General features: G+C 42.3%; 2 protein-coding genes across 2 annotated transcripts in view; both read left to right on the top strand.

Annotated features, from left to right (window-relative positions):
* Window positions 1-11,341, top strand: part of COMMD1 (copper metabolism domain containing 1) — a 120,505-nt gene extending 109,164 nt beyond the window's left edge. The window contains exon 3 of the mRNA XM_073339550.2: window positions 10,400-11,341. Within this exon, the coding sequence (XP_073195651.1) occupies window positions 10,400-10,507 (108 nt within the window). The 3' untranslated portion in view covers window positions 10,508-11,341. The remainder of the gene's footprint in view (window positions 1-10,399) is intronic.
* B3GNT2 (UDP-GlcNAc:betaGal beta-1,3-N-acetylglucosaminyltransferase 2) overlaps window positions 1-26,053 on the top strand; it is a 140,814-nt gene that overhangs the window by 58,053 nt on the left and 56,708 nt on the right. The window lies entirely within an intron of this gene.

Here is a 26,053-nt window from a genome sequence, read left to right as displayed (position 1 = left end):
ATGAGAACCCTTTTTTAAAAAAAACAAACAGCAAGATTTGGGAATAGTGGTAGGCAGGGCACAGAGGACTGAGGGAATGTGTGGGGTAGTTTTCTATCCAGTCCAGCAAGGCTGAGGGATAGAATGGAAAGTCCCCACACCTAGAGGATAGGAGAGCATAAATTAAGTGCCCCTCCATTCAGTGGACAGGGAGGTTGCATTTTTGTGTGTGCATTCAAGGTTCGATATTGATTCTAAGATGTTCATCCACTAATGGGGGGCAGGTGGCTTCCCCCTAAAGTTTGGCAGAGGGCCGGGGAGGATCAAAATATCATGATTTGTTGTAGTCTCCCAATTTAATGTTTGGAATTAGCAAGGGTGTGGCAAGGAAGAAAGGAGAAATCTAACATATGGAATGGAAGAAATGTGGTTGCATACAGGGCTTTTCATGCTCATGGTGCTGTATTCCAAAGTGTTACCTAAAGCATGCTATTGGAGTAAGACCAGTGGTGATAATATCTTTCCAAAGCAGGCCGCAACCTTCAACTCTGGCTTATTTCTACTAGTAAAATGGGAGCCTCTCTTAGTTTTGGAAAGGATTTGCTTGCTGCTTAAGGTGAAGCCCTGTGACCACCATTGCAGCAAATTCAGAATTATATGAGCGGGAGAGAAAGCATAAGGAAAGACAAGGACAGAAGCTGAATTGATCAGATCTCTCACTGGCACTCAAGCTCTATATTTCTTCCCTCAAAAAGTCCTTGAAAAATAGGTGACGTCTAGAAGTATTTTAATGACATCTACTTCCCATTTGATTTTTTCCTACATTAGGTAAACTGATTCTAGCCTTTGCCTGTTGCTTTTGCCTCATCTGGTTACTGGAATTCAGTCTTTTTTTATAGGCCAGGCACCATGACTTATAGAGTGCACTGTTTAGCAAGATGTAATTTTCTGCAACTCTCCTCTTCTGTTTTCTCCTCTTTTCTCTGGTCTCTCTTTCTTGTTTCATGAGCCTAGTTCATGTTACTAGCAAATTCAAAACAGATATGACGACTTCCACTTAATCTCTTTGTGCCTCAAGTTCCTCATCTGTAAACTGAGGGAAATACTTAAGGGTGTTGCAAGGCTTAATTCATTATTGGGTGAAACTCAGCCCATTGCAGAGGTCCTGCACAAGACCCTAAGTAATGTAAGCAATACTTATGCCCTTACTGCGATTCTAAAGTGGGGTCTAATTAAGTGGCACGTAGGCTCTTGTGTGTCCTCTGCATGGGTGAATTTCACCCTAATGCTTTAAAGCACTTTGAGCTGCTTGGATGGAAGGTGCTATTGAAATGCAAAGTACTAGAGAGAGAGAGAGAGAGTGTTTTTTAAAGAATCTAGCCTTAATCCTGGGATTTTGACAGTGATAACCTCATCTCCCATTTTCCCATCTGAGGCAAAAAGTTGTAGAATGTAAAATACAGAACAGTATTTATGATCTGTTGTACAGAAAAGTCATACTCCAGAAGGAGTTCTCTTATAGATACTGAATGGTTTATTCATAAAAAGGACTAGTTCTAGTTTTAATGCATCTTGATTCTATACTTGACGTAATTTCCACACTTACTTAAATAAATTATCCAAGCAGCACTGGAAAGTGATTTTACTCAGCAATTCTGTCAGCTGATTGAGTATATCAGTAGTTAGGCATGTCGATCCAAGAAAGCAAGCTTAACAAAAAAGAATTTGTGATCTTCAAAAAAGAACTAGATAAGTTCATGGAGAATAGATCCATCAATGGCTATTAGCCAGGATGGGCAGGGATGGTGTCCCTAGCTCTGTTTGCCAGAAGCTGGGAATGGGCGACAGAGGATTGATCACTTGATGCTTACCTGTTCTGTTCATTCCCTCTAGGGTACCTGGCAATGGCCACTGTCAGAAGACAGAATACTGGGCTAGATGGACCTTTGGTCTGACCCAGTTTGGCCATTCTTATGATCTATCAATTATGCCGACATAAAAGATTATTGCTGTAATCTCACAATGCTTTATTTACTATTTTTTAAAATACTGTAATATTGTACCTAACAATAGCGACCACACACAATTTTCACAATAAAAATAAGTTGGTTTCAAATGGTACTTTAATATGAGAATTTAATTGGCATTCTGTTTATGTTTATACATATCTATTATCTGAAACTCTGGTATGAGCCACCATCATAAATTTTGACTATAATGTTTCCATTATCCAGAATAATTATCCTATGTCTAGAAGACTGGCTTATTATTCTTGCTGTTTCTGACGTACTAACACTACTGCTTTATGCTCTTGAAAAGGACATTAGTCCAAAACACCTAATCCAAAGGTTCAGCTAATCTCAATCAATAATGAATTAACCGTGTCCTGGCAACATCTGGAAGTATGTATTCACAGTAGTTATGACTCAGGTCCCTTTTCAGTAATGAAAAGAAACATGAGATGGATAATCACAAATGCAAGATAATTAACTAGTTTAGACCTTATGCATACATGACTTGTTTGGTGTCAGGCTTCCCATTTACACATTGTGGTTTGATTTCATTTTTTTCTTTAGTTGGGAGAATGTATAAGAAATCCTCATTGAAAGGTATTGGGAGAGTAGATGAAAGAGGCCACTATTCTGGTAGCAGGGCATAAGGATTCACATAGGGTAAAAATTTGATATAGGAGTGAGCAACTATTTAAAAAAGGAAATAGCAACAGGTTAAATATGATTTCTAAAATAGGAAGATGGCAAGGGCTGGAAATAATAATAAACTCACATATGAAATAGTCATGGATTCAAAAAGAGCATAACAAAGAAACAACTAACTTTTCAGCATCAAACTGTTAAGATGTCAGCTTTCTGTTTAATTCTTTATTTTATATAACATTTAAATATATATATTTTTCTTTGTAATTAGATGTGCTGATTAAAATCTATTTTATGATACAGTGGAGTTTCCTGTAACACTTTGAGAGCAAAATTTTCCCTTATAAAGTTAGTGGGACATTTTGAGAGGTACGAGCATGAGAAAGTTAATGTGTGTACGCATGCTCGTAAATCTGTCATTTAATGCTCAAAATGATAGATGGAAAATTTTCAATACATTAATAACATAAAAGCAGTTAAATTAAATTTACTGCACAATACCCAATAGCCTCATGCTCCTGGAATTTCTCCAACCTCTACAATCTTTTCTATTTAATCTGTGATATTACATGATTGATTCTACATTAAAAGAATTTTTAAAAAAAATCTGAAAGAGAGGTAATTTTTTTCCTGTGCTGACATAATAATTGTTAGCTTAAGAGAGTCTCAGTTCATGTAATGCCAAAATAATAAAGGGAAACTTGCAGGTGCTCTGAATACCGAGTGTTTGTACTCATTGTGTCTGTTGGATGAAGAATTATGGAAATGCATTGCACTTTACCCTAGGGTTTTTGAATGTCACAATTAAAAGATTATTAGGCATGGTCAAGCCCCAACTAAACAAACTAGAGGCTATCCAAAATTGGCCCCGGCTGAATCGGAAAAAGCAAGTCTGGGCATTCCTGGGTGTGGTGGGGTACTACCAACGATTTATTCCCCATTTTGCTACCAGAGTGAGTCCCCTGACAGACCTGATAAAAGCCCGGGGTCCAGACATGGTGAAGTGGACAGATGCCGCAGAGAAAGCATTCATGGATCTACGGACAGCCCTCTGCAATAACCCCGTGCTTATAGCCCCAGACTTCAACAAAGAATTCATTTTACAAACAGATGCATCTGAAGTAGGATTGGGAGCTGTCCTATTGCAGATGGTCGGAGATGACGAACACCCAATCCTCTGTCTCAGCAGGAAACTCCTCCTGAGAGAGCAGAAGTATGCTGTGGTTGAAAGAGAGTGCCTAGCTGTGAAATGGGCCATGGAAACACTACGTTACTACCTTCTGGGACAACAGTTTACCCTTGTGACCGACCATGCACCCCTCCAGTGGATGCAGCAAAATAAAGAGAAGAATGCAAGGGTGACCAGATGGTTCCTGTCCCTACAACCTTTCCAATTCACCATACAACACCGGACTGGAAGTCACGATGGCAATGCAGATGGCTTGTCACGAGTACACTGCCTGACATACCAAGTTGCCCAACCCCATAGTGTTGAGCAGGGGGGGATATGTGACAGGGTCAGGCCAGATGGCTACAGGAGAGTGATAGAAGGCAGATATATTAGCCCCAGGTTAAGTAGGTCCCTTTTCCCTGAGTAAGCTAACAGGGAAGGTTCCAGAACAATCAGGAACCTTCTGGAGACAATTAAGACTGACAGGCTGATTAGGACACCTGCAGCCAATCAAGAAGCTGCTAGAATCAATTAAGGCAGGCTAATCAGGGCACCTGGGTTTAAAAAGGAGCTCACTTCAGTTTGTGGTGTGTGTGTGAGGAGCTGGGAGCAAGAGGCACTAGGAGCTGAGAGTGAGAACGCATACTGTTGGAGGACTGAGGAGTACAAGCAGGACGAAGGTCCTATGGTGAGGATAAAGAAGGTGTTGGGAGGAGGCCATGGGGAAGTAGCCCAGGGAGTTGTAGCTGTCGCACAGCTGTTCCAGGAGGCACTCTAAACAGCTGCATTCCACAGGGCCCTGGGCTGGAACCCGGAGTAGAGGGTGGGCCCGGGTTCCCCCCAAACCTCCCAACTCCTGGTCAGACACAGGAGGAGTCGACCTGGACTGTGGGTTCATGAAAATGGCCAAACTGAGGGCTCCAAGGAGAGCAAATCCGCCAATAAGTGCAAGACCCACCAAGGTAGAGGAGGAGCTTTGTCACAATAGGAAGGTCAAAAGTTAATGCTGGTTCTTAATCTCTAACACAGAGCCACAAGATGCTTGGGGGGCTTTCCTGTCGCACTTTGTATTTGAGTTTTTACCTTATGCCTCCAGGGGTGAGGTCTCAAAGAAATCCCAGTCAAGCCAGCATTTCGAAAGAGATACTAATGTCTGCCAAAAATATTAGCAAAAAGAGGAAAATATATGGTGAAGTTAAAGAAGCTAAATCAGTTCCGTCTTTTGCCAAGTCAGTGATTCATACTAAAGCCTGTGAAACATCACTTGTGCTAAAAGGAGTGCAATGACCTCGGAAACCAGGTCATGACATTCTCCTCTGTTCAGGTTGCAACAAACAAGGTTGAGTTGTGCCCACACAGCAGCTATTTTCACAACACAAGTGTATGTACCTGTGCATTTACCAGGGTGCCTAACTGTGTTTGTACCCATGTATTCTGGGGAACCATGGACAGCTGTCCTGTACGGCCTCAGACATGGCCAAAGTACATGCACGCAGCAGCATGAGGCAATGTAGGACATCCCAGAGATAGGGTAAGAAAGAAGACTAGTTAACACAATTACAGAGGCACCAGTTGAAATCTTATCAACAAAAATAGATGCGAAAACCTAGTTATAGGAAAGCAGTTACGTGCCAGCCAGGCCACTGATATGGTTTAAATGGGGCTAACTGTCATGGTTACTATACAGAGCATTAATCATGATATATGTGGACTCAGACCATGTGTAGAGCCAACCATTTTACTGCTTAAAGTTATAGTGTAGGTAGGGCCTAAATTCTATGAGTCTTAACATTTTTAGAAGCTCTGTAAATAAAGAGTCAGCTTTAAATTTCAAAAACACTGTGTGAGTTCAAAAGATTGTACCTGACTTGCCTGGTGGCCTCGAGTAACACTTTGGGTAGGCCATCACTGCAATTAAAAACCCACAGCTGGCCTGTGCCAGCTGACTTGGGCTTGAAGGGCTCAAGCTAAGGGGCTGTTTAATTAGTTGTAAAATGTAGACCGGGGTCAGCAACCTATGGCACGCGTGCCAAAGACAGTACACGAGCCAATTTTTAATGGCACACTGCTGCCTGCCGGGTCCCAGCTGCCGGCCCCGCTCAGCCCGCTGCCGAACCCAGGCTGGCAGCAGGCTGAGCGGGGCCAGTGGCCGGGACCCCGGCAGGCAGCAGCGTGCCATTAAAAATCCTGCCTGCCCTGGCCCGCTCTTTTCCACCCATCTCCCCGCCCCCACGGAGGCAGAGTGAAGAAGTTTGGTTCTGCCTGCTGCAGGGCAGGCAAGTTCCCCCTCCCTCGCCTCTTCCCCCAGCGTGCTGGATTCCTGCCCCTCCTCCTTTCCCTGCCGCCGATCAGCTGATGGCCCTTGTAAGGGAGGAGGAGGAGAAGCGGTGCCGCAGTCCAGGCAGGAGGTGAGGTGGGGACAGGGCCTTGGGGAAGGGGGTTGGAATCAGGGCATATCCCCTCCAGCCCCCTGCCGTGAGACGCTCTAAGCAGGGGGCTGGGAGCACCCCCACGACCCTAGCCCACACACTCAGCCCTCTGCCCTGACCCCTGCACCCCCCTCACACACACCAAGCCCTCTGCCCTGACCCCTGCACCCCAACACATATCCAGCCCCCCCACACCCCATGCCCTGACTCTTGCACCCCCTACACATGCGCCCATCCCTCTGCCCTGACTCCTGCACCCTCCTCACACACCCACAGCCCCCTGCCCTGACTCCTGCACCTCCCCACATATACCCAGCCCCTCCCCACACCCCATGTCCTGACTCTTGCACCACCACCCCCGCATTCCCAACCCCATCCTAAGCACCAAACGGGAGCTCCTGCACCCCTTGCACCAAATGGGAGCTGCCCACATAAGCACTCCACACCCAAACCTCCTGCCACAACCCTGAGCCCCCTCCCTTATTCTAGCTCCTGGCCAGACCCTGCACCCCACCCCCCAGCTTGGTCCTTCACCCTCAGCCCTGTGCTCAGTGCACTCCTACCCTCAGCTCAGTGCAGAGAGAGAGAGGAAGAGAATGGGGTAGAACCAGGGAGAAGGTAGGTACCCACTCTATGTGGGCAGGGCCGGGATCCCAGACCGGCAGTGGGCTGAATGGAGCTGGCAGCCAGGACCCTAGCTGGCAGGAGCCTGTGTACAGAACCCCAGACTGGCAGTGGGCTGAGTGGCAACGGGCTGAGTCGCTCAGCCCACTGCCGGTCTGGGGTCCCGGCTGCCAGCCCCGGGTCCTGGCTGCCAGCCCCACTCAGCCCGCTGCCGGTCCCTTGCTAGCTGGGGTCCTGGCCGCAGGCCCCCGCTCAGCCCGCTGCCGGCCTAGGTGAATGGCCCAGGCTGGCTGCGGGCTGAGCGGGCCAGCAGCGTAAGATCAGCATTTTAATTTAATTTTAAGTGAAGCTTCTTAAACATTTTGAAAACCTTGTTTACTTACATAAGACAATAGTTTAGTTATATAAAATATAGACTTATAGAGAGAGACCTTCTAAAAAACGTTAAAATATATTACTGGCGCGCGAAACCTTAAAGTGAATAAACGAAGACTCGGCACACCACTTCTGAAAGGTTGCCGACCCCTGGTGTAGACGTTCAGGCTTGGACTGCAGCCCAAGCTTTGGAACTCTCCCACCTAGAGCTCGAGCACCAGCCTCAGCCCAAATGTCTGCATGCAATTAAACCTCCCCTTAGCCCGAACCAGCTCCAGCGATGAGTTTAAGACCTCAGTTGAAATCCAGGCCTCTGTCTCACAGGCCTAATAATCAACTTTAGCCATGCCTCCGAGCTTCTTAAGACATCCTTAACTATGCTTTATATGTAAAATATATACGAAACCACTTTTTTTTCTGCTCCTTGTTTTACCTGAGAAATATCCGGGAGATCTGATTTGCTTTCCCATTCTTTACTGAAGGACTCTCTAGGGCATTAAATAATTGAAGTACAATTTTCTTAGTTCTCAAATGAAGGGATGAGGATTGAGTCTTTCCCAAAGAAAGCTATTTTTCCTCAATGGTTGTTAAGAATTTGAGTTAAATAGGTTTTCTATTAAAAACAAAACCAAAAACCAACACCAGACTGATTTAAAAACCCTGCTCCTCTCAATTGCTCAGGGTTCAGGCCTTGTCTACACAAAAAAATTGTTCTGATTTAACTAAGTCCTTATCTACATGAGAAAGTTTTAGTAGATATACTAGTTGTAGTTACACTGGTATAGTTACACCGTGTAGACACTTATTCTGGTGTAAGAGATTACTTTTTTTCAGCTAATTTAAACTTCTTTTCCAAGTGACAAAACCTAAACTGAAAAAAACACATTCTAACACTGGAATAAGTTTGTCATCACGAAGGGAGGGGAGAGGAGGGTAGTTATGTTGGCATAATTGTATCCATTTAAATTCATACCTTAGGTTTTACTGAGAAATCTTTCCTATGTAGACAAGGCCTAAATATCTTAAATTTAACTACATCTGTTTCTAAACAAATATTATTTAAAAAGAGAGGTGGCCCACCTTTATATATCATAGTAAAGTCAACAGGGCACAACTTCTTTTGTCCTATTTGCATGTCACCTTTCAGTGCATTACTGTTATGACTACGTAATGCAACCTATGCTGTGTGGTCCTTTATCGTACTACAAGGGGGAGATTGCATCCATTTGGTAGCTCCAACAGTTTACAATACGGTAATAAAAGTATGTACAAAAAATCTAGGACCATTTACTGTGCATACTTTCTCCTTCACATCACTTCCAGAAGGCATAGGCATGCTAGCCCACGTTAAGATAAAGCCATCACTGCCCCATTATTCCAAGCTATCAGCATCTGGTGGGTCTCCTCCTTTGTTTGCCTTTTAGACTAAGCTCCTTGATACAGGAACCATGGGCTCAGTTCCTCACACTGACCATGTGAGTGAGATGTGCTACAGGCCTAGGCCCTGATCCACAGTTGGATCTGCACAGACAGACCTTTTGCATCTGTGTGGACACCTATTGATATCAGTAGTGTTCAGTGAAGTTCTAATTACGTAACTGTGGTTCTGTTCTTTAAAAAGTGAAATCCCAGGTCCACTGAAGTCAATGAGAGTTTTGCCATTGAGTTCAGGGGGGCCAGGATTTCACCCCAGGACTGTAGCATGGCTTAGACAAATTCTCTAAAATAGAACTCTGCTAATGGTTTTTGTTAGTGTGTGTTTTGGTTTTGAAGACACGTGATAAATGTAGAGTTAAGTAACACTTTAAAATTTTAGGGGCTGATTTTCAAAAATTCAAGTGCACAATTGCATTTACCATAAATGTGCGTGCAAATTGTACAATTGAGCCCACGTCCCTGATTTGTACATGCAACTTTTGTGTATATATTTTCTTTTACTTGCACTTGTCTCTACCATTTTTGTTTTTTCTTCTTGAAAAACCAGTAAAGATTCTTGTATTAAAAAAAGAAAGCCAGTAATGAAGTTGCTTTCATGTGCATATGAAAAACAATCTGTTCTTTGTTTTAAATTCATGTAATGCCTTTCTGAAATTTAGGTAATCAACTTCAGACATTTTTCAAGTTGCATTTTTCTGGTGATTTAATCTTATCTGTTAAATCAGTTAAATGCAGAGAATTAAGTCTGAAAAATACTAAATGGTGAAACAAATGTATTTTGAAGTAATGGTAGAGGTTTTAGTCTAACTGATTTAAAAAAAAAGAGAGAGAGAGAGAGAGAGAGAGAGAGAGGTGATGCTGCCCTCCCATTCTGGGTAACCTGTGTGCTGTGCATATATTGATCCAAAGAACTCGTGGATATCCAGTGAGTCAGATTGCCTGGAAGGCTGAATAGTCCAATCTGTCTCTTCTCAAAAAAGAGCACTCCCTTCATAGTCTGAGAAATTATTACTGTATTTGAATACAAGGTTTGCTTTGTTTTTCAAAATGGAGCATTTCAAGACACCTGAGGTTTGTAATATAACAGTGCAACCCCCGTGAGTTCTATTTTCACTCTTGTTTTATTTCTGACCTTCGTGTCTGATGTGCCGTCCCCGTCACACGGGAGAGTAGCTGTGTCTGCACTAGCATTTTTGTCGTTATTTCCCAGTGTTTCCCGACTGTTGGTGCAGCTTCATCTGGACTTGCATTTACAATGCAGCCAGGTACACTTGCTATATCTAAATGTTATCTTCCAAATTATACAAGGAACTTTATCCAGCTCAGACATATTGATGAGTAGGACTGATGGGAGAGAAATCTCATGAGGTCTTTTGCCTGCTGATTTTTTTAGTAACTAATTCCACATGGTTAGAAACATTTTATTTTTTCTCGTGTTGTTTATTCTCTCTGACCCTGACAAGATCCCTTCCACTCTGTTTATCCTGATTTATACCCCACTTGAGAATAGCTATATTTGTGAATGATGTGACCCAGCCTTTCAGAGCGAATCAGTGCTGCTGCTTAATTGTCTGTAGGCATAACTGTTCGGTGAAGTCAAGTATTGTGGGGATCTCCCACAATGAAATTCAATGTCCTCTCCAGCAACCATACTGACCTATACAGTTTTTCTTCACCAAGAACAATTTTCTTATTTCACTAAATATCATCTTTCCCCTTTTATTTTCTAGGCATCTGAATTTCTGTGTTTGGAATTTGATGAGGCCAAGGTGAATCAAATGCTGAAGAAACTGTCAGAGATTGAAGAGAGCATAAAGGCACTGACACAGACCACCTGACTGTTAAGATAAAGAAAGAGATTGTGACTCAGAACATAGCTGGCCTTAGTACTTGTTAATAATTTCTATTCTTATATATGAAATTGTTACCAATATTCTACTGACAAGTGATCATAAAATAAAATAGTGTGAGCTCGGCTGTGCCACTCTGACACTTGTGAGCACTTACTCATACAAGAAATCCCATTGGATTTAATGGGGCTACTTGCTTAAGTGCATAACAGCTGAGTGAGGCTGTGCATAATCAAGCCCTACATGTTAGAGTAGCGTGGCTTTCCTTTTCATGCCTCTTAATGATTTGTCGAGTCATGTTCTGACTACTCTGACTTGAGATAAATGCTGGGCTGCAGTCAGTATCCATGGGAAACTGGATGGCCCTGTGGCAGGGGAAAAACACAGACAGACAATCTAACGGCTGCTCAGATTTTTCCTTATAAAGTAAAGACGTTCTCTGATAATTCTTCCCTTTTCTCATTGGAACCTAAGGGGGCAAACTGTGGTCTCAGTCAAAGTCTGTTATGGTTGTGCACTAGGTATAAAAAGTAATACGACGTCAACCAACTAAGAATAGGTGAGACGAGAGGTTTAACTGCCAGCGGTAGAGAAAAACATAAAGGAGAAACTGAATGAGGAAATTTCTGCTAATGAAGTTTAGTAGACAGTCAAATGCAGAGATCTGAAGCTCTGGATAGACTCTGATTAGTACACCTGTTCCCATCACACCCTGAAACTTATAAAAGAATCTATTTAAGTAGTTGAGTAGCACATACATGTCATACATTACTGAAAACAGTTATCAAACTCTGTAAGGTTTCAGAGTAGCAGCCGTGTTAGTCTGTATCCGCAAAAAGAAAAGGAGGACTTGTGGCACCTTAAAGACTAACAAATTTATTTGAGCATAAGCTTTTGTGAGCTACAGCTCACTTCATCGGATGCATTCAGTAACTCTGTAAGGGAAGCAAACCCATCAGCCATTCCAAAGCACAGAGAAGAACTCTCTTGGTACACATCATATTGACCCCCTCTCTCTCTCTCAAGCAGGCTATAAATATCGTAACAAAAATCCAGACAGGAAATAATCCTCCAGTCACTGATAAAGACCTCTTTGCAATGTAACAGATTTACCACGCACCAAATGGCTTCTAACATGTATTTGCCCACAAAGAATCTGATCCTGCAGAGTACTGAGTCCTTTCATATGCTTAAACCAGGGATGGATGTCGCCCACAGTCACTTAACCATGATTCATTTCAGTAGCTTCCATTGTATACAGAAATTAAACAATCAAATGCTGTCAAGATGCACTACATAGGAATAATTTTCTCATTACTGTTAACACCTATAGTGCCCTGTCTACTCAGAAGCATATTGATCAAAGGAACACTTGTATTTAATTTTTTATTGATCTGTAAATGTAGGGCCCATTCTGTTCCCACTGAAGTCAATGGAAGTTGGCCCTTAAGTTAAGTCCCTTTGTTTGTATCCAAACTGTAACAATGTGTGTGTACTTGCTTTGAATTTGGTGTGTTTGGCACCACATGACCCTGAGGCTCTATACAGGCACAGAGTTTTTTCTACTGGTATGATTTAAATAGAGGTTTATTTTTAGTGTGCTTAGTTTAACCAAATCCTAATCGTTCCAACCCCCTTCCTCCCTTTTCGCTGGCCCACCAACAGGCTGTTCAGTTAATTCAGCAGTATTCATCCCACTTTAAAGTTTGGTAACCTTTCCTTTCCAGAAATGGGATGTGAGCCCTTTTTCTGATATGGGGCTGCCATGATCCAAACTCCACAGACGTGGACTAGATCCATTGTTCCTAAAGATTTGGCATGGAGATTTCCCAGCCTTTACTCTTTGCTACTGTACTGAAGAACATCGGTGAGGTCCTATGATGGTGACCCGTGGAAAAAGGCGGGATGGGGTTGGAAAAGATGGCAAAACTAAGTGCAATAAAAATAAACCTCACCTCAGATAAACTAACTCATCCTAATAAAAGCTCTGTCTCTGTACGTAGCTTTGGGGCCAGGATGAAGGCATGGAATGTGAAGCCCTGAAATTCCAAAACACAGGTACATGTGTGTCAGTATGTAGATACAGTTATTTATCTAAAATGTATATTTCAGTAACACCCAGTGTGTTTAAATAATTAAGTTGTCATTGGGGCAGTGAGAGAGCGTGAGAATGACTTTGTAGCCTGGTGGTTAGCGCACCCCATTGGGAGGAGGGAGACTCAAGTCCCTGTTCCAGTAACTATTTCATTATTTATAAAAAGTGGAATAGCTTGAACAGGAGACATTGCGTGACATCTGCCCCACACTAGCCCAGAGCCCAGCAATTAGGATATTTTCCTGGGATGTAGGAGATCCAACTTCAAATCACTGCTCTGCAACAGGTCTCCTACAACCCATTCAAGTGCTCTAAATGGTGGGCTAAAAGTTGTAAGGTGGTATCTGCATCACCGGCTCTGCCAACGGTTTTGTTGAAAAAGGACTGACCTGGCTTAGGCACCTAACTCCAGGAGAGTTCATGGCTGTGAATCTCCAATGGAGCTAGGCACCTCCCTCCAACCTGGACTTGAGTGCCAAACTGCCTTTGAGGGGTGGGGTTTAAGATCTGCTGCTCTCCTCCTCATTTCCTATTGGCTAGCTTCGGGGCTCCCTGCTCATCTGTTGTTTTTTTGCGTCCCTTTCTTAGGCACCTCTTTTTTCCCTCTCAATCCTGGGTGCCTAAACTCAGGATGGGGAATTGTGCTGGGTGGTCAGGTCCCTAAAATGTCCCTTTGTGAATGAAGCCCCTCCTTCTCTTGCAGCTCTGCCTGGTCACCTGTATTCCATTGCACTGCTCAATAGAGACTATTTTGCTTTTCTTCTTCTCACTGGCAAAAAAATTTATACATATTAAGGGTAAAGCTTCCATTGATTCTTTCAATTTATTTTAACTTTGTAAGAAACAGAGCTAAAACTATATTAAGTGCTAGTACAGAAATAGTGATGACAACATACAATACAGTAGAGCCATAATTGAAGTGCATTTCATTGTCTCTGCAAGTGAATTTAGTGCTTGTGAAGATGCCAGATTGATTGCACTTAGAAACTCAACTTCTCCCTTCTCAGAATGGGGAAAGGACAGGATTTCTTGCCCACCCAATCAGAATATAAATGCAACTCCCCAGTTAACCCACACTATCCACTTTGGGGCCCACCTCCCCCTTCTGTCCTCCTCTTCCAACACTACTCTCAAGAGCTGCCCCTTCTCCTGATTTCTCACCCTCCTGTGTAAGGACTTTACATCCTCCTGTATCCATTTTCCATCTTGAGTTCTCAGGTCCCTTCTTACCACTTCTTGGGCCTTTGCCACTTCTCTGTGCCTCCCCCAATGAGAGTCTGAGCAGAAGCTACACTTCGCCACTCATTCCCAATTTTGCAACCTCCATGCCCTGGGTAGAAGACTCCTCCCGAGAAATCACAACTGCCCAAAGGCGGAGTCTCCTTCTGCCACCATCACTTGATCTGACTCTGTCTTGCCAATGCAGTGTGTTATTTACTGCTTCCTCACAGTCCTCAGCCTGCAGGGAAACAAGGAGAGTGAAGTGGAAGCAGGACACCCAGGGTACTCTGAGAAGCCAGATAGAGGAGTTTTAACAATATGCTTCCTCACGTCTCACCAGCAGCTAGGAGAGGGATCCACTTGTGGGTGGGACCTGAAAACTCTTGAATACTCTGGCAACTCACAAGAAAAGGTGGAGATGACAGAGCAAATCTGGAGGTTATGCTAGTCTGGGCATCAGCAGCAAGACATGCTTTCTTACGGATCCTGGATAATGTGCCTATACCCATTCTGGAGGGTTCTTTTCTATCACTAAGAGTCTATCTTGTCTCCAGGCTAATTCAGCCCTTGGCCTCTGCAGAAATGGCCAGCAAAGTTGCCTGTTAGTGCTATTTGTGGAGGATGTTAGCTGTGACAGGTACTCCCGGTGTTGCCTACTCATAGTTTTAATGCAAGTCTTACAACATTTGGTGGTGATCTTAAAGACCCAGCTCCAGGAGTCAAGTGATTACATGATAATCTCAGCTTTCATTTTTTAAAAATTTTTTTAATCTGGTAAATTTCTTGCCCTCATGATTGTGGAGAAGATGTCCTGAGTGCACCCTGAAGCTTCAAAAAGCAGAAGGCAAATAAAAAGAACACAGACTTTAATATTTTCTTTCATGATTTTTAAGACAATCCCTTTATTGTTTGGGGCCTGACTTGTGAGTTTTCAGTGATTGAAGCTGGCAGCACTGGACACCTATCAGAGAGCCACTGGCCTGTGACCACCAAACTCATTTCTCACACAGGCCTCCTGATGGCCAGCTACTAGTGATGGCTTTGGTCATAATCAACATGCACTGGATTTGAACCAGGGACTCAGTGCTGATTCTCTGAGCTAATGAAAGTTCATTAAAATGACCCAATACATTTTAAACAAGGTTTTATTTAAAAAAAAAATAGATGGGTCAGTTAACGCTCACAATCTTAAATAACTTCCATCATGTCAAGCGTAGTAATTGTTTTATTTTAACGTGTACAGAGGATAGGAAAATGTGATATAAATGGAAATTAAAGAGAAATAAACTTAGAACAGATGTCAGGAAGTATTATTTCATGAAAAGAATAATAAATATGTGAAATGGCCAACCAGACAAGGTTACTGAGGCAAAAAGCCCCAAAACACTGGGGTCATTTATGAAATAATTGGGTGCTTTCCAGGAAGAACTTGGAAAGCTAAAGGGGGGCATGTTTCCATGTTTCCAAGTTCAGCAACTTTCTCCCTAACATTCATTGTCTCTCTCTAATCTTATGCTTTTATTTTCCTCTTCCAGGGAGTTGTAAATTATCTAGCAGATGTGAGAAATACTTCGCGCATACTGAGCCAAATTCTGTCTGGCCTTCAATGAGATTGCAGGGGTGTGACTGGAAAAGAAAAAACTGTCCCATTCTGCGGGATTTGCCATTGGTAGTAAACTTTGTACTTCACCTGAGTGCTTTAATGCTAGGTTAATGTGGGTGGTTGCAGATCAGGTGGTTTCCTCTGTAAAAGTGAGCTCAGGTTTAACCTGATTTAGGTGGAACTAAATGGAAGTCTGGTTTTAACTCTTTGGTTCAGAATTTGAAATAGAATTTTAATACACCTAGATAATGGGCAAAATTTTCAAGAGTAACTGAGTGACTACGGAGCCTAAGTGCCATTGACCTTCAACTGAAATCAGTGGGAGATAGGTGCCTTGTGGGATTTTCAGAAATGCCTGTCTGCATCTCTAGGCATCTGAATGCCTTTGAAAGTCTCTTAGGCACTTTTGCAAACGCTATCCAATGTGAATAGTGTATCTAGGGAGCAAAGATCACATTGTGGATAAAAAACTCATTCCGATTAAATAGTTTGAAAATTTGACCGAGAATTAAACAAACCAGACAGCTGACCCAATGGTTTTTGTGCCTCTGTTGGAATAAGTGGAACCCTTTCACAAACAGGACACCTGATGGTTTGCATCACTCCCACCTATCTGGTGGATTTGTCAGATTATTGAATTGATTTTGACATTTTAGGAAATGTTTATAGTTTCACATAGATCTGGCTCAGATTCTCAGAAATCATTATAAACACAGTTCAGCATAACAAAAATGACTTGTTAATTCAGGAGGGAAAACATCATGGTTTGACCTAAGGGGCCAAATTATTGCTTGATGTAGTCAGTGGAGTTGCACCAGGGATGAATTTGGCCTAACACAGATGCGAGAGAGACCAACCATAAACGTACCTGAAATATACAGGATAAAATCTTTATGAATTTAATGTGAGTGCATTAATTTTCCTGTGCATTTGTTTTAACCAATTAAATTAAAAGATATGATGGTGTAAATAAGAAAATTAGGGACAGAGTCTCTCTTGCCCCAAGATCCAGTCATTATAAGAGAGAGGTGGATCCATCAGGGAATGAGTTACAGCTCCTTGATTCTTGAGCAGAGGCCAGGTTTGACAGAATGGTATAGCTGTATTTGTCACTATTCTTACAGATCCTCTTTTGAACATTTTTCTTCCCAATTGTACCAGGAATTACTATAAAATAAAATAAACAGTTAACTGGTGTGTTCCTTTGTCTTGTTTCTTTTCTTAGGTTTCAGTGGTTTCAAGCGATTTACTTAGGGCCTGCATCGGCTTTCATTTACATCAGTTTTATGCTGATGTAAGTAACTCCAGCTTGACCTCAGTGGAGTTACTACTCATTTACACCACTGTAAGTGAGAGGAGAATCTAGTCCATAGCCTCTTTACTATGTAGTTTTGATGCTGAATATATTAAGAGTAGTCATTTAATTCTTTCCAATCCTGGTTGTTTGTTTCTTTCGTATAAAGTTTATAAATGGCATCCAAACCTCGTAGCAATGAATTGGCAAACCAAAGGGATTCACTTCATGGCTCTGTGATGATAGTTCTTTCAGTGAGATTTTCTTTTTCTTGGGCTATTTGTTCCTGGAATTGCTCAATATTTGGAGTATTTCCCCCACCATTTGTCTATAAAAACCCAGCCTTGCCAAATTTTCTGGAAAAAAAACGAGCCAAGCATGTACCATATATTTTATAAAGCTTTGGAGCATGTTAAATAACAGGGCAAGTAAGTACCTTAGGTTGATTTTGATTTACTCCATAGCTGTTCCCATTGTTCACATTATTTGGCCTCATCTAAGATTCCGCTTTTCCATAGTTTTTCTCTCTCTTTGTTGTAGATCATTTTGCTAATGTAGAACTGAAAATTTCATTTGGGTTCTTACTGGAATAAGAGGCTGATGGAGTCTCTTATTTATGTTTTACTTTTGGATAAATAGGTTCATATATTCACTAAGTATTCTCCTACACACACGACAGAATCCAATTCCTCAATCCTTATGATGTCTCTTGATGTATTTGTTTACCATGTGTTCATGAGGAGATTCCTTTCTCTGGCCATTTGCTTAACACATTTTTAATTATATTTTCTGAGGAGTAATGTCTTCAGCTCATTCTGTTAGTGAAAAGAGGAATCTTGCCCCTTTAAAATTTTGAAGCAGTGAACAGAGGATGGATAATGCTGCTCTATCTTTAATGTGTAATTTTTACTCCAATTTTATTATTTGGAGATACTTTTTCTAGAATGAAAAACAGTCCTTTTTGATAACTAGAAATGTAGCTAGCATGTATTTTACATCTGATTTTAGTGTTACGTGATCTCTCAATTTTGTTTGTTTCTTTCCTAAATTTTTCCTTGCTTCTTGCTCCTTTCAGACATTTCAACAGTTGATTCGATTTATTCCAAATATTTACAAAAAGGAGCTCAGTTTAGCTGAAAAGAGTTACAGTAGTTTACAAAGATAGCCTTTTAAGATAGCGATATCATGTGGTGATGACAAGGCTCAGATCCTTTTTAGCAGTAGCTGGGAACTCTTTCAACAGATTATTTGTCATGTGGTTTGCAATTAGGAAAATAGTCATAAGATCATAAGAGTGGCCATTCTGGGTTCATCTAGCCCAGTATCTTGTCTTCTGACAGTAGCAAATGCAACATGCTTGAGAGGGAATGAACAGAAAGGGCAATTATTGAGTGATTCATCCCATGTCGTCCAGTCCCAGCATCTGGCAGGCAGAGGCTTAGGGACACCCAGAGCATGGGGTTACATCTTTGACCATCTTGGCTAATAGCCATTGATGGACCTGTCCTCCGTGAATTTATGTAATTCTTTTTTGAACCCAGTTGTACTTTGGACCTTCACAACATCCCCTGGCAACATGTTCCACAAGTTGGCTGTGTGTTGTTTGAAGAAGTTTTTCCTTAGGCAATAACTCTTTTGAGTGGAAAAGCTCTTGCTAAGATCCATTTCTTTCAAAATTTTAGATTATTCACAAAATAGTGCAAAAAGCAGCACTAAGAGATTGTTGAAAAACCAGTCAGAAATTCAGTCCTGATGCTTTCCTGTGACAGGGTGTGTTAGGAAGTATTTTAACAATGAGCTGACATATTTGACATATTTAACTGTCTGTGTTTACGCAAAGATGAAGTTTCTGTGTTGATGTCTGACTACTGTTATCTTATGTAATAACCTTAACATTCTATCGTTGTATACAGTGCAAAAATGAGGTGTGTTACGAGACATGTTAACTCCCATGTTCATATATCCTAGGACCAACTCGGCTACAAAACTGCAAACAACATTTTAATTAACACATTGTTAAACATAGCCTAGCACCTACAGTAGACAGGAAGAAATGTATTTAAAAATGCTTAACCTGGCTGTAGTCCCTTGATCAGCAGTTCTCAAACTGAGGGTCAGGACCCTGTTTTAATGGGGTTGCCAGGGCTGGCTTTGACTTGACGGGGTCCAGGGCCAAAGCTCAAGCCCTGGGTGACAGGGCTCTGGTTACAGGCCCCCTGCCTGGGGCTGAAGCCCTGGAGCTTCAGCTTTGGCCCCCCCACCCTGCCCAAAGCGGTTGGGCTCAGGCTTTACCTCCCCCACACAACACCTGGGGCAGTAGGGCTTGGGTGGGCTCAGGCTTCGGTCCCCCTTCTGGGGTCGTGAAGTAATTTTTGTTGTCAGAAGGGGGTCACGGTGCAATGAAGTTTGAGAACCCCTGCCTTAGATTAATCAAAACTGGATATTACATTGTTAAACAGGAATGTCTTTGGCTACACTAGGTGCGAAGTGGTGTTCAGCAGTGTGTTAATTAAAACACAAGGTTGATGAGGTAATATCTTTTATTATTTTATTTTATGATTATTACTTAATTTATTTCTTTATTTCTTGAACCAACCAATAAAAATTGGACGAGCTGAAGCAGAACTCTGCGGAGCTTGAAGGCGTGTCTCTCTCACCAACAGAAGTTGGTCCAATAAAAGATATTACCTCAACCAGATTGTCTCTCTCCATTAAAATGTGTGAGTTAAAATGGTTTTTTAAACACACCTAGGGCACATCTGCATTAGGAAAGAAGGTGTGTTTTAACATGTTAACTAACACATTTTAACAAACATGTTAAGATCCTTGTATAGGTAAGGCAGTTGTAATTTGAACATGTGTTAGCTGGTTGAGGTAAACTACCTCTACCAGCTAACACATGTTAAAACTACAATTGCCTTGTCTATGCGAGGGTTTTAACATATGTTAGTTAACACGTTAGCTAATGTGTTACAGTTACACCTTTTGTCCTTGTGCAGACAAGGCCCTAATTTTCCCAATGTAGCCAAAACCAGAGTTACCAGCAACAGATGGAGATTCTGAGATTTTCTACCAGACACGGACCTGGGAAGAAGGAGAACCAGCCCAACGGGCTATTCACTCAATGTTAGAGAGTCCCATCTACGCAGCAAAACAAGTGTTTATGTCTTGGTTACAGGAAGGCAAGCATGTACCAACCTAGGTCCCCAGTGAAGAGAGCATATAGTTAGTTGCTAAGGCAGTTAACTATCATCCATATTGTGTGTGGGCACAAACTGTGTTTAGGGCCAATAATTGATTACAAACTCAATTTAAAAATATAGCTGTAGCACGTGAAGATGCTCTATGCCAACGGCAGAGAGCTCTCCCATCAGCATAATAAAACCACCTCCGAGAGCGACGGTAGCTTTGCTGGCAGGACATAGTACTGACCACCCAGCGCTCATGTCAGTGTAACATATGTCACTCAGAGGAATGGTTTATTCACATCCCTGACCACATAAATTATGCCAAGATAAACTGTACTTGCTGGGGGAAGTACAGCAGTTTAAATTTCAACAAAGCACAGTTGTTTGGGGAATGATTTATATGCTATGTTAGTATTTTAATTTGGGGATTTAAAGTCCGAGGGCTGTAGGAGAGGGGAGGGATTTGAGGACTGGAGAGACATGGGGAATTAATGCAAGAAACAGATAGGGAAGTTTACAAACAGAAACCAAGCCATGTTGAGGCACACAATTGTGAATGCAACATGATTAGTAATGAGAGACACTGGCCACACAAGGGATCAAACAGCTAAAAATATCACAATAATTTCAAATTTAATAAGCTAAGTAGTTATTCTCAGTGGCCCTTCCTCTTAAATATATTTGAATATCCACGGGCTAAATAATGTAATTTAAAGGAAAAAAGCCTGGCAGAACTTAAAAAAAAACCAAAAAAACCACACACAGATTAATTTACTTCAAGAAACTCACTTTCAGGAAGAGCAAATTATGGGCATAAGGTCTCAGCGGACATTTTTTTTTTGCATCAGCCAAAGAAAAGAAAGGAGTGGGCATAATATTTGGTAAACATGTAATTTTGCTGATTAAAAATCAATTGAAGAATAAGGTGGGACAGTTCATCTTACTGAAGGACACAATTACTTGGGTATTACTAACCGTGGGCACAGTGTATGCTGCTGATCAACAGCAAAAAACTTTTTTAAGGATTTCTTTAAAACACTACAACACTTTGAAGAAGGGGAAATTATACTTGGAGGAGAGACAGATTTCTTACTGGGACAGATCAGCTAAAACCAAGGAAGGTGGATCACGGGAAGCAGGTGTAATATTGACTTTTATGTGCCAGGAATTGAATCTCTCAGACTGTTGGAAAGAATTTTACCTAAGGGAAGGGGATTACACCTTTATTCACACCCTTATCAGTTATATACTAGAATACATTTAAAGTTACTCTCTAAATCCTTCATGAAGCCAACAAGATCTGCAAAAATTGGTACCATTACAGGGTTAGATCATGCACCAGTGGAAGTAATGTTTGATAGTTGGGATGGGTCCCAAAGTTTACTTGTGGAAAATGAACTGCTTGCTTCTCCAGGACAACGATCAGTTGCAGTGATTACAGAGGACCGCGTTCAGTACTTTCAGATAAATGATGTGGACAATAGAAAAGGAGGTCTTCTCTGGGAGGCAGGTAAAGCAGCATTCAGGGATCAGTTGATAAGCAGAGCCTCTCCGCTGAAAAAAGAAAAAGCACAGGAAAAATATAACTAGAACAGGAGATAAAAAAGATACAGCCCATTGATCAAACCACAGGTTCAAAATAAGAATATCAACAATTAACTAATAGTAGGGGAAAACTGAATATGTTTATGACAGATGCCACTGAAAAAGCCCTGAGATATTCAGAGCAGATGTTTTATGAAAAAATTCATGGCTCAAAAGTTTAAAGGGATTCAAGAGTAATGTAAATATTCCATCAATTAAAAACAATCAACCAAAGATAGTTACACACCCTAATGAAAGATGTGCTACTTTTGCTGCTTATTATAAAAACATCTGTACTTCAGATGCTCCAAGCTTTGAAGTTATTCAAAAATACCCGAAGTAGCAGCTTGCCAGCAATAAACAGAACTGACAAAGAAACGTTAGCTAAGTAACCGAAGAAGAAATGTTAGTGGCAATAGCAAATATGAAAAGTGGCAAAACCACAGGAGTGGAGAGCTTTCCCGCTGAATTTTACCACGTATTTAAGGCGGTATTCGGGCAGGTCTACATTACAAACATGCATCGGTGTCACTGTAGTGCTTCTAAGCAAGATGCTCTAAGCCAACAAGGGAGAGCTCTCCCGTAGACTTGGTGACTCCACCTTCCCGAGAGGCGGTAGCTACGTTGGTGGGAGAAGCTCCCCTACTAACATATAGCACTGTCTACAAAGAGGTTTTGAGACGGATGGAGGCAGCCCTCCCCAGAAACTTTTGGCAGAGAATTGCAAGCTACGTGCACAAAAGCTTCCTCAAGATCCCTATGGAGGATTCACGGGACATCCTGGTGCACATAAACAGTGTTCCATGAGGCCCCCCTCTGCCTAACTCTAGAATGGGATGAGAAGCAGATGGCAACTTCACCTCTATTGGTTGTTTCACTACCCCTTCTAGCATCAGTTTAAAAAAAGAAAAAGTAAATCAACAGATGTGTCCTGCTACTTTGGGGGTTCCATCCCTGTAATTTCAAAGCAAACTAAATACTTACCAGAGGTTCCTTCCCCTGCATCAGGCTCACCCGTGCTGGACTGTAAGGACTGGCTGGACAGTGCTGGAGTCAAAAACCTATTATCATAGAACTGGAAGGGACCTTGAGAGCTCGTCTAGTCCAGTCCCCTGCACTCAAGGCAGGATTATGTATTGTCTCTAGACCATCCCCGACAGGTGTTTGTCCAACCTGCTCTTAAAAATCCCCAATGATGGAGATTCCACAGCTTCCCTAGGCAATTTATTCCAGTGCTTAACCACTTTGACAGTTGGGAAGTTTTTCCTAATGTCCAACCTAAACCACCCTTGCTGCAATTTAAGCTCATTGCTTCTTGTCCTATCCTCAGAGATTAAGAATAATTTTTCTCCCTCCTCCTTGTAACAACCTTTTATGTACTTGAAAACTGTTATCATGTCCCCTCTCAGTCTTCTCTTCTCCAGACTAAACAAACCCTATTTTTTCAATTTTCCCTCAAAGGTCATGTTTTCTAGACCTTTAATCATTTTTGTTGCTCTTCTCTGGACTTTCTCCAATTTGTCCACATCTTTCCTGAAATGTGGCGCCCAGAACTGGACACAATACTCCAGTTGAGGCCTAATCAGCGTGGAGTAGAGTGGAAGAATTACTTCTCGTGTCTTGCTTACAACACTCCTGCTAATATATCCCACATGATGTTTGCTTTTTTTGCAACAGCGTTACACTGTTGACTCATATTTAATTTGTGATCCACTATGACCCCCAGATCCCTTTCCGCAGTACTCCTTTCTAGGCAGTCATTTCCCATTTTGTATGTATGCAACTGATTGTTCCTTCCTAAGTGGAGTACTTTCCATTTGTCCTTATTGAATTTCATCTGATTTATTCAGACCATTTCTCCAGTTTGTCCAGATCATTTTGAATTTTAATCCTATCCTCCATAGCACTTGCAACCGCTCCCAGCTTGGTATCATCCACAACTTTATAAGTGTACTCTCTATGCCATTATTTAAATCTTTGATGAAGATCAGATGCCCAACGTGGGGCTGGTTCACTGTGCTACTGGGTACCCCGATGCCTGTCCTCCATACTCCTTCTCCTCTTCCTCGTCCAACACCTCCTCCTCGCTGTTTATGGCGAGGGCCTCCGACTAGGGCTCCTCCAAAGTATCCACAGGGCTCTTGGTGGCGATCGTAGGGGTCTCACCCAAAGATGGCACGCAGCTCTTTGTAAAAGTGGCAGGTCTGTGGTGCCACACCAGAGCAATTGTTAGCCTCCCTTGCCTTCTGGCACGCCTGCTGTAGCTCCTTGGCTTTCACGTGGCACTGCTGCTGGTCCCTCTTGTAACCCTTCTCCTCCATGACTCGAGCATGTCAAACTTTTTATGGCTAGATCAGAACTGGGCCCCACAGACCGAGGAGATCCAAAACTTCCTGTGTACTCCAGGCAGGAGCGTGTCTTCGGCATGTAGCTGGCATGGTCAGCTGGGCAGTTGCTAGGCGTGCTATAGAATTGCTAGGTGAGATCTCCATTCAAAAATTCACAGCACTTTAACGGGGAAGGGCAGTTCCCTGGCCACTGGCCAGCAAAGTTCACAATCGTGACCAGAATGGTCAGTGTGGGGCATTGTGGGACAGCTCCTGGAGGCTGCTAACAGTCAATGTAAGTAACGCAGTGTTTACGCTGACACTGCTTCAACCTAACTCCATTGACCCGGACTCTACGCCGCTCGAGGAGGTGGTGTAATTAAGTGAGCATAATGGGCAGTTACGTTGGCAGGAGCGAAATTTAAGTGTAAACACACACAGCTACATTGAGGTAAGCTGCCTTGTGTTGACTTAACCATGTAGCATAAACAGAAATGATGGCATCTTGTCAATTAGGAAACAATACAATACCTATCTAATCTATCTATCTATCTTACTAATTTATAACTAATGTTTGCAGACAGCTTTCCTAACAAAAACAAACTGAACAAGGCCATATATGACACACTGGAAAGAGGATCTGGATAGAGAAATTACCCCCCAAAAGAATGGAGTTTGGATTGGAAGAGAGGATCACCAACCTCTGTCTATAGCACAATAAAGGAAAATTCCTTTACGATACTGTTTTAATGCCACCACACACAGTCGGTTAAGTATATACATGTAGATTGAATGGGAATAAGTGTTGGAGAAATTCTGGTGAGAGGGGAGATTTTATGCATATATGGCAGACATGTCCAGTCATGAAGGAGCACTTGGATGCAATTTGTAACCAAATAAATATCACAGTTGTTGGATATTTATTACCAAATGATCCTTTAGTAATTCACCTGCAGCTTCCTGGCAGAAATGGTCACACAAAGAGAGATGAAGAATTAATCTCATGTCTGCTAGTACCTGCTAGGCTATTGATGGCCTCCATTGGAAAAAGATAAATAGTCCAACTCTAGACGAATGGTTCACAAAAATATGGGAGGTGGTTGTGGAAAAATCAACACACCAACTACATAACCAGCAAAATAGACAGAGGACAAGTAGATACATAGAAATTTGGTTACAATTTATTCAATACACAGACAAGTACATTCACCTGCAAACAAACAAAGCAGCACACTTGGCTAGCTTTTTGAATACTAACATTTGATATATTTGCCTAGTTTGTTAAATGTGAGTAATCTGAGATTTCATTCCATTTCATAAAATCACTAAAAGCAGCTCGGACTTGCTCTGTAACATAAGATGCTGCTAAAGAGAGATCCAATTAGTATATGTTGTTTCTGTAAACAAAAGATCACTGTTGGAATGAATATTGTATTTGCTTTGATATGTACATGGCAAGGATTGGTAAACCTCTTAAAACTTCCAAAATAAATACAGAGTTTAAAAACTTGTGCTGTATTTCTAGTATGAATTTGTCTAGCTTCAGTTTCCAACCATTGGTTCTCTTTATGCTTCTTTTTCTCTGCTAGAAGAAAGAAGCACCGGCTATCTGATATCTCTTCCCCATGGAGGTACATGCAGACTGTGATCAAGTCACTTCTTCATCTTCTCTCAGATAAATAGATAGAGCTTATTTAGTCTCTCATTTTAAGGAATGTTTTCCAGACCTTGAATCACTGTTGTAGTTCAGTGGTTTTCAAACTGCGGGTGTGGCAGCTCTGGTCAGCACCGCCGACAGGGCGTGAAATGTCCCGTTGGTGGTGCTGCCCGGCTAAAGCAGGCGAGCCCCTACCTGTTCTGACACCGCACTGTGCCCCTGAAGTGGCTAGCAGCAGGTCCGGCTCCGAGGCGTGGGAGGCCACAGGGCTGTGCACGATGCCCCCACCCTAAGCACTGGCTCCGCTCTCCCATTGGCCAGGAACTGGCCAGTGGGAACTGAGGGGGATAGTGCCTGTGGGCGAGAGCCATGCGGAGCTCCTTGTGCATCTTCACCTAGGAGCCAGACCTACTTCTGGCCTCTTCCGGGGCACAGCATGGTCCGTGGTGCCAGGACAGACAGGAAGCCTGCCTTAGCACCCCTGCTGCGCTGCTGACCAGAAGCCGCCTGAGGTAAGCCTATGCCCCAACCCTGTGCCCCAATCCCCTACCCCAGCCCTGAGCCC

The sequence above is a fragment of the Lepidochelys kempii genome, chromosome 3, assembly GCF_965140285.1.
Source record: "Lepidochelys kempii isolate rLepKem1 chromosome 3, rLepKem1.hap1, whole genome shotgun sequence".
Taxonomy (NCBI): domain Eukaryota; kingdom Metazoa; phylum Chordata; order Testudines; family Cheloniidae; genus Lepidochelys; species Lepidochelys kempii.
Note: the sequence above shows the minus strand (reverse complement) of the source record. Positions and strands in the feature narration are given on the sequence as shown.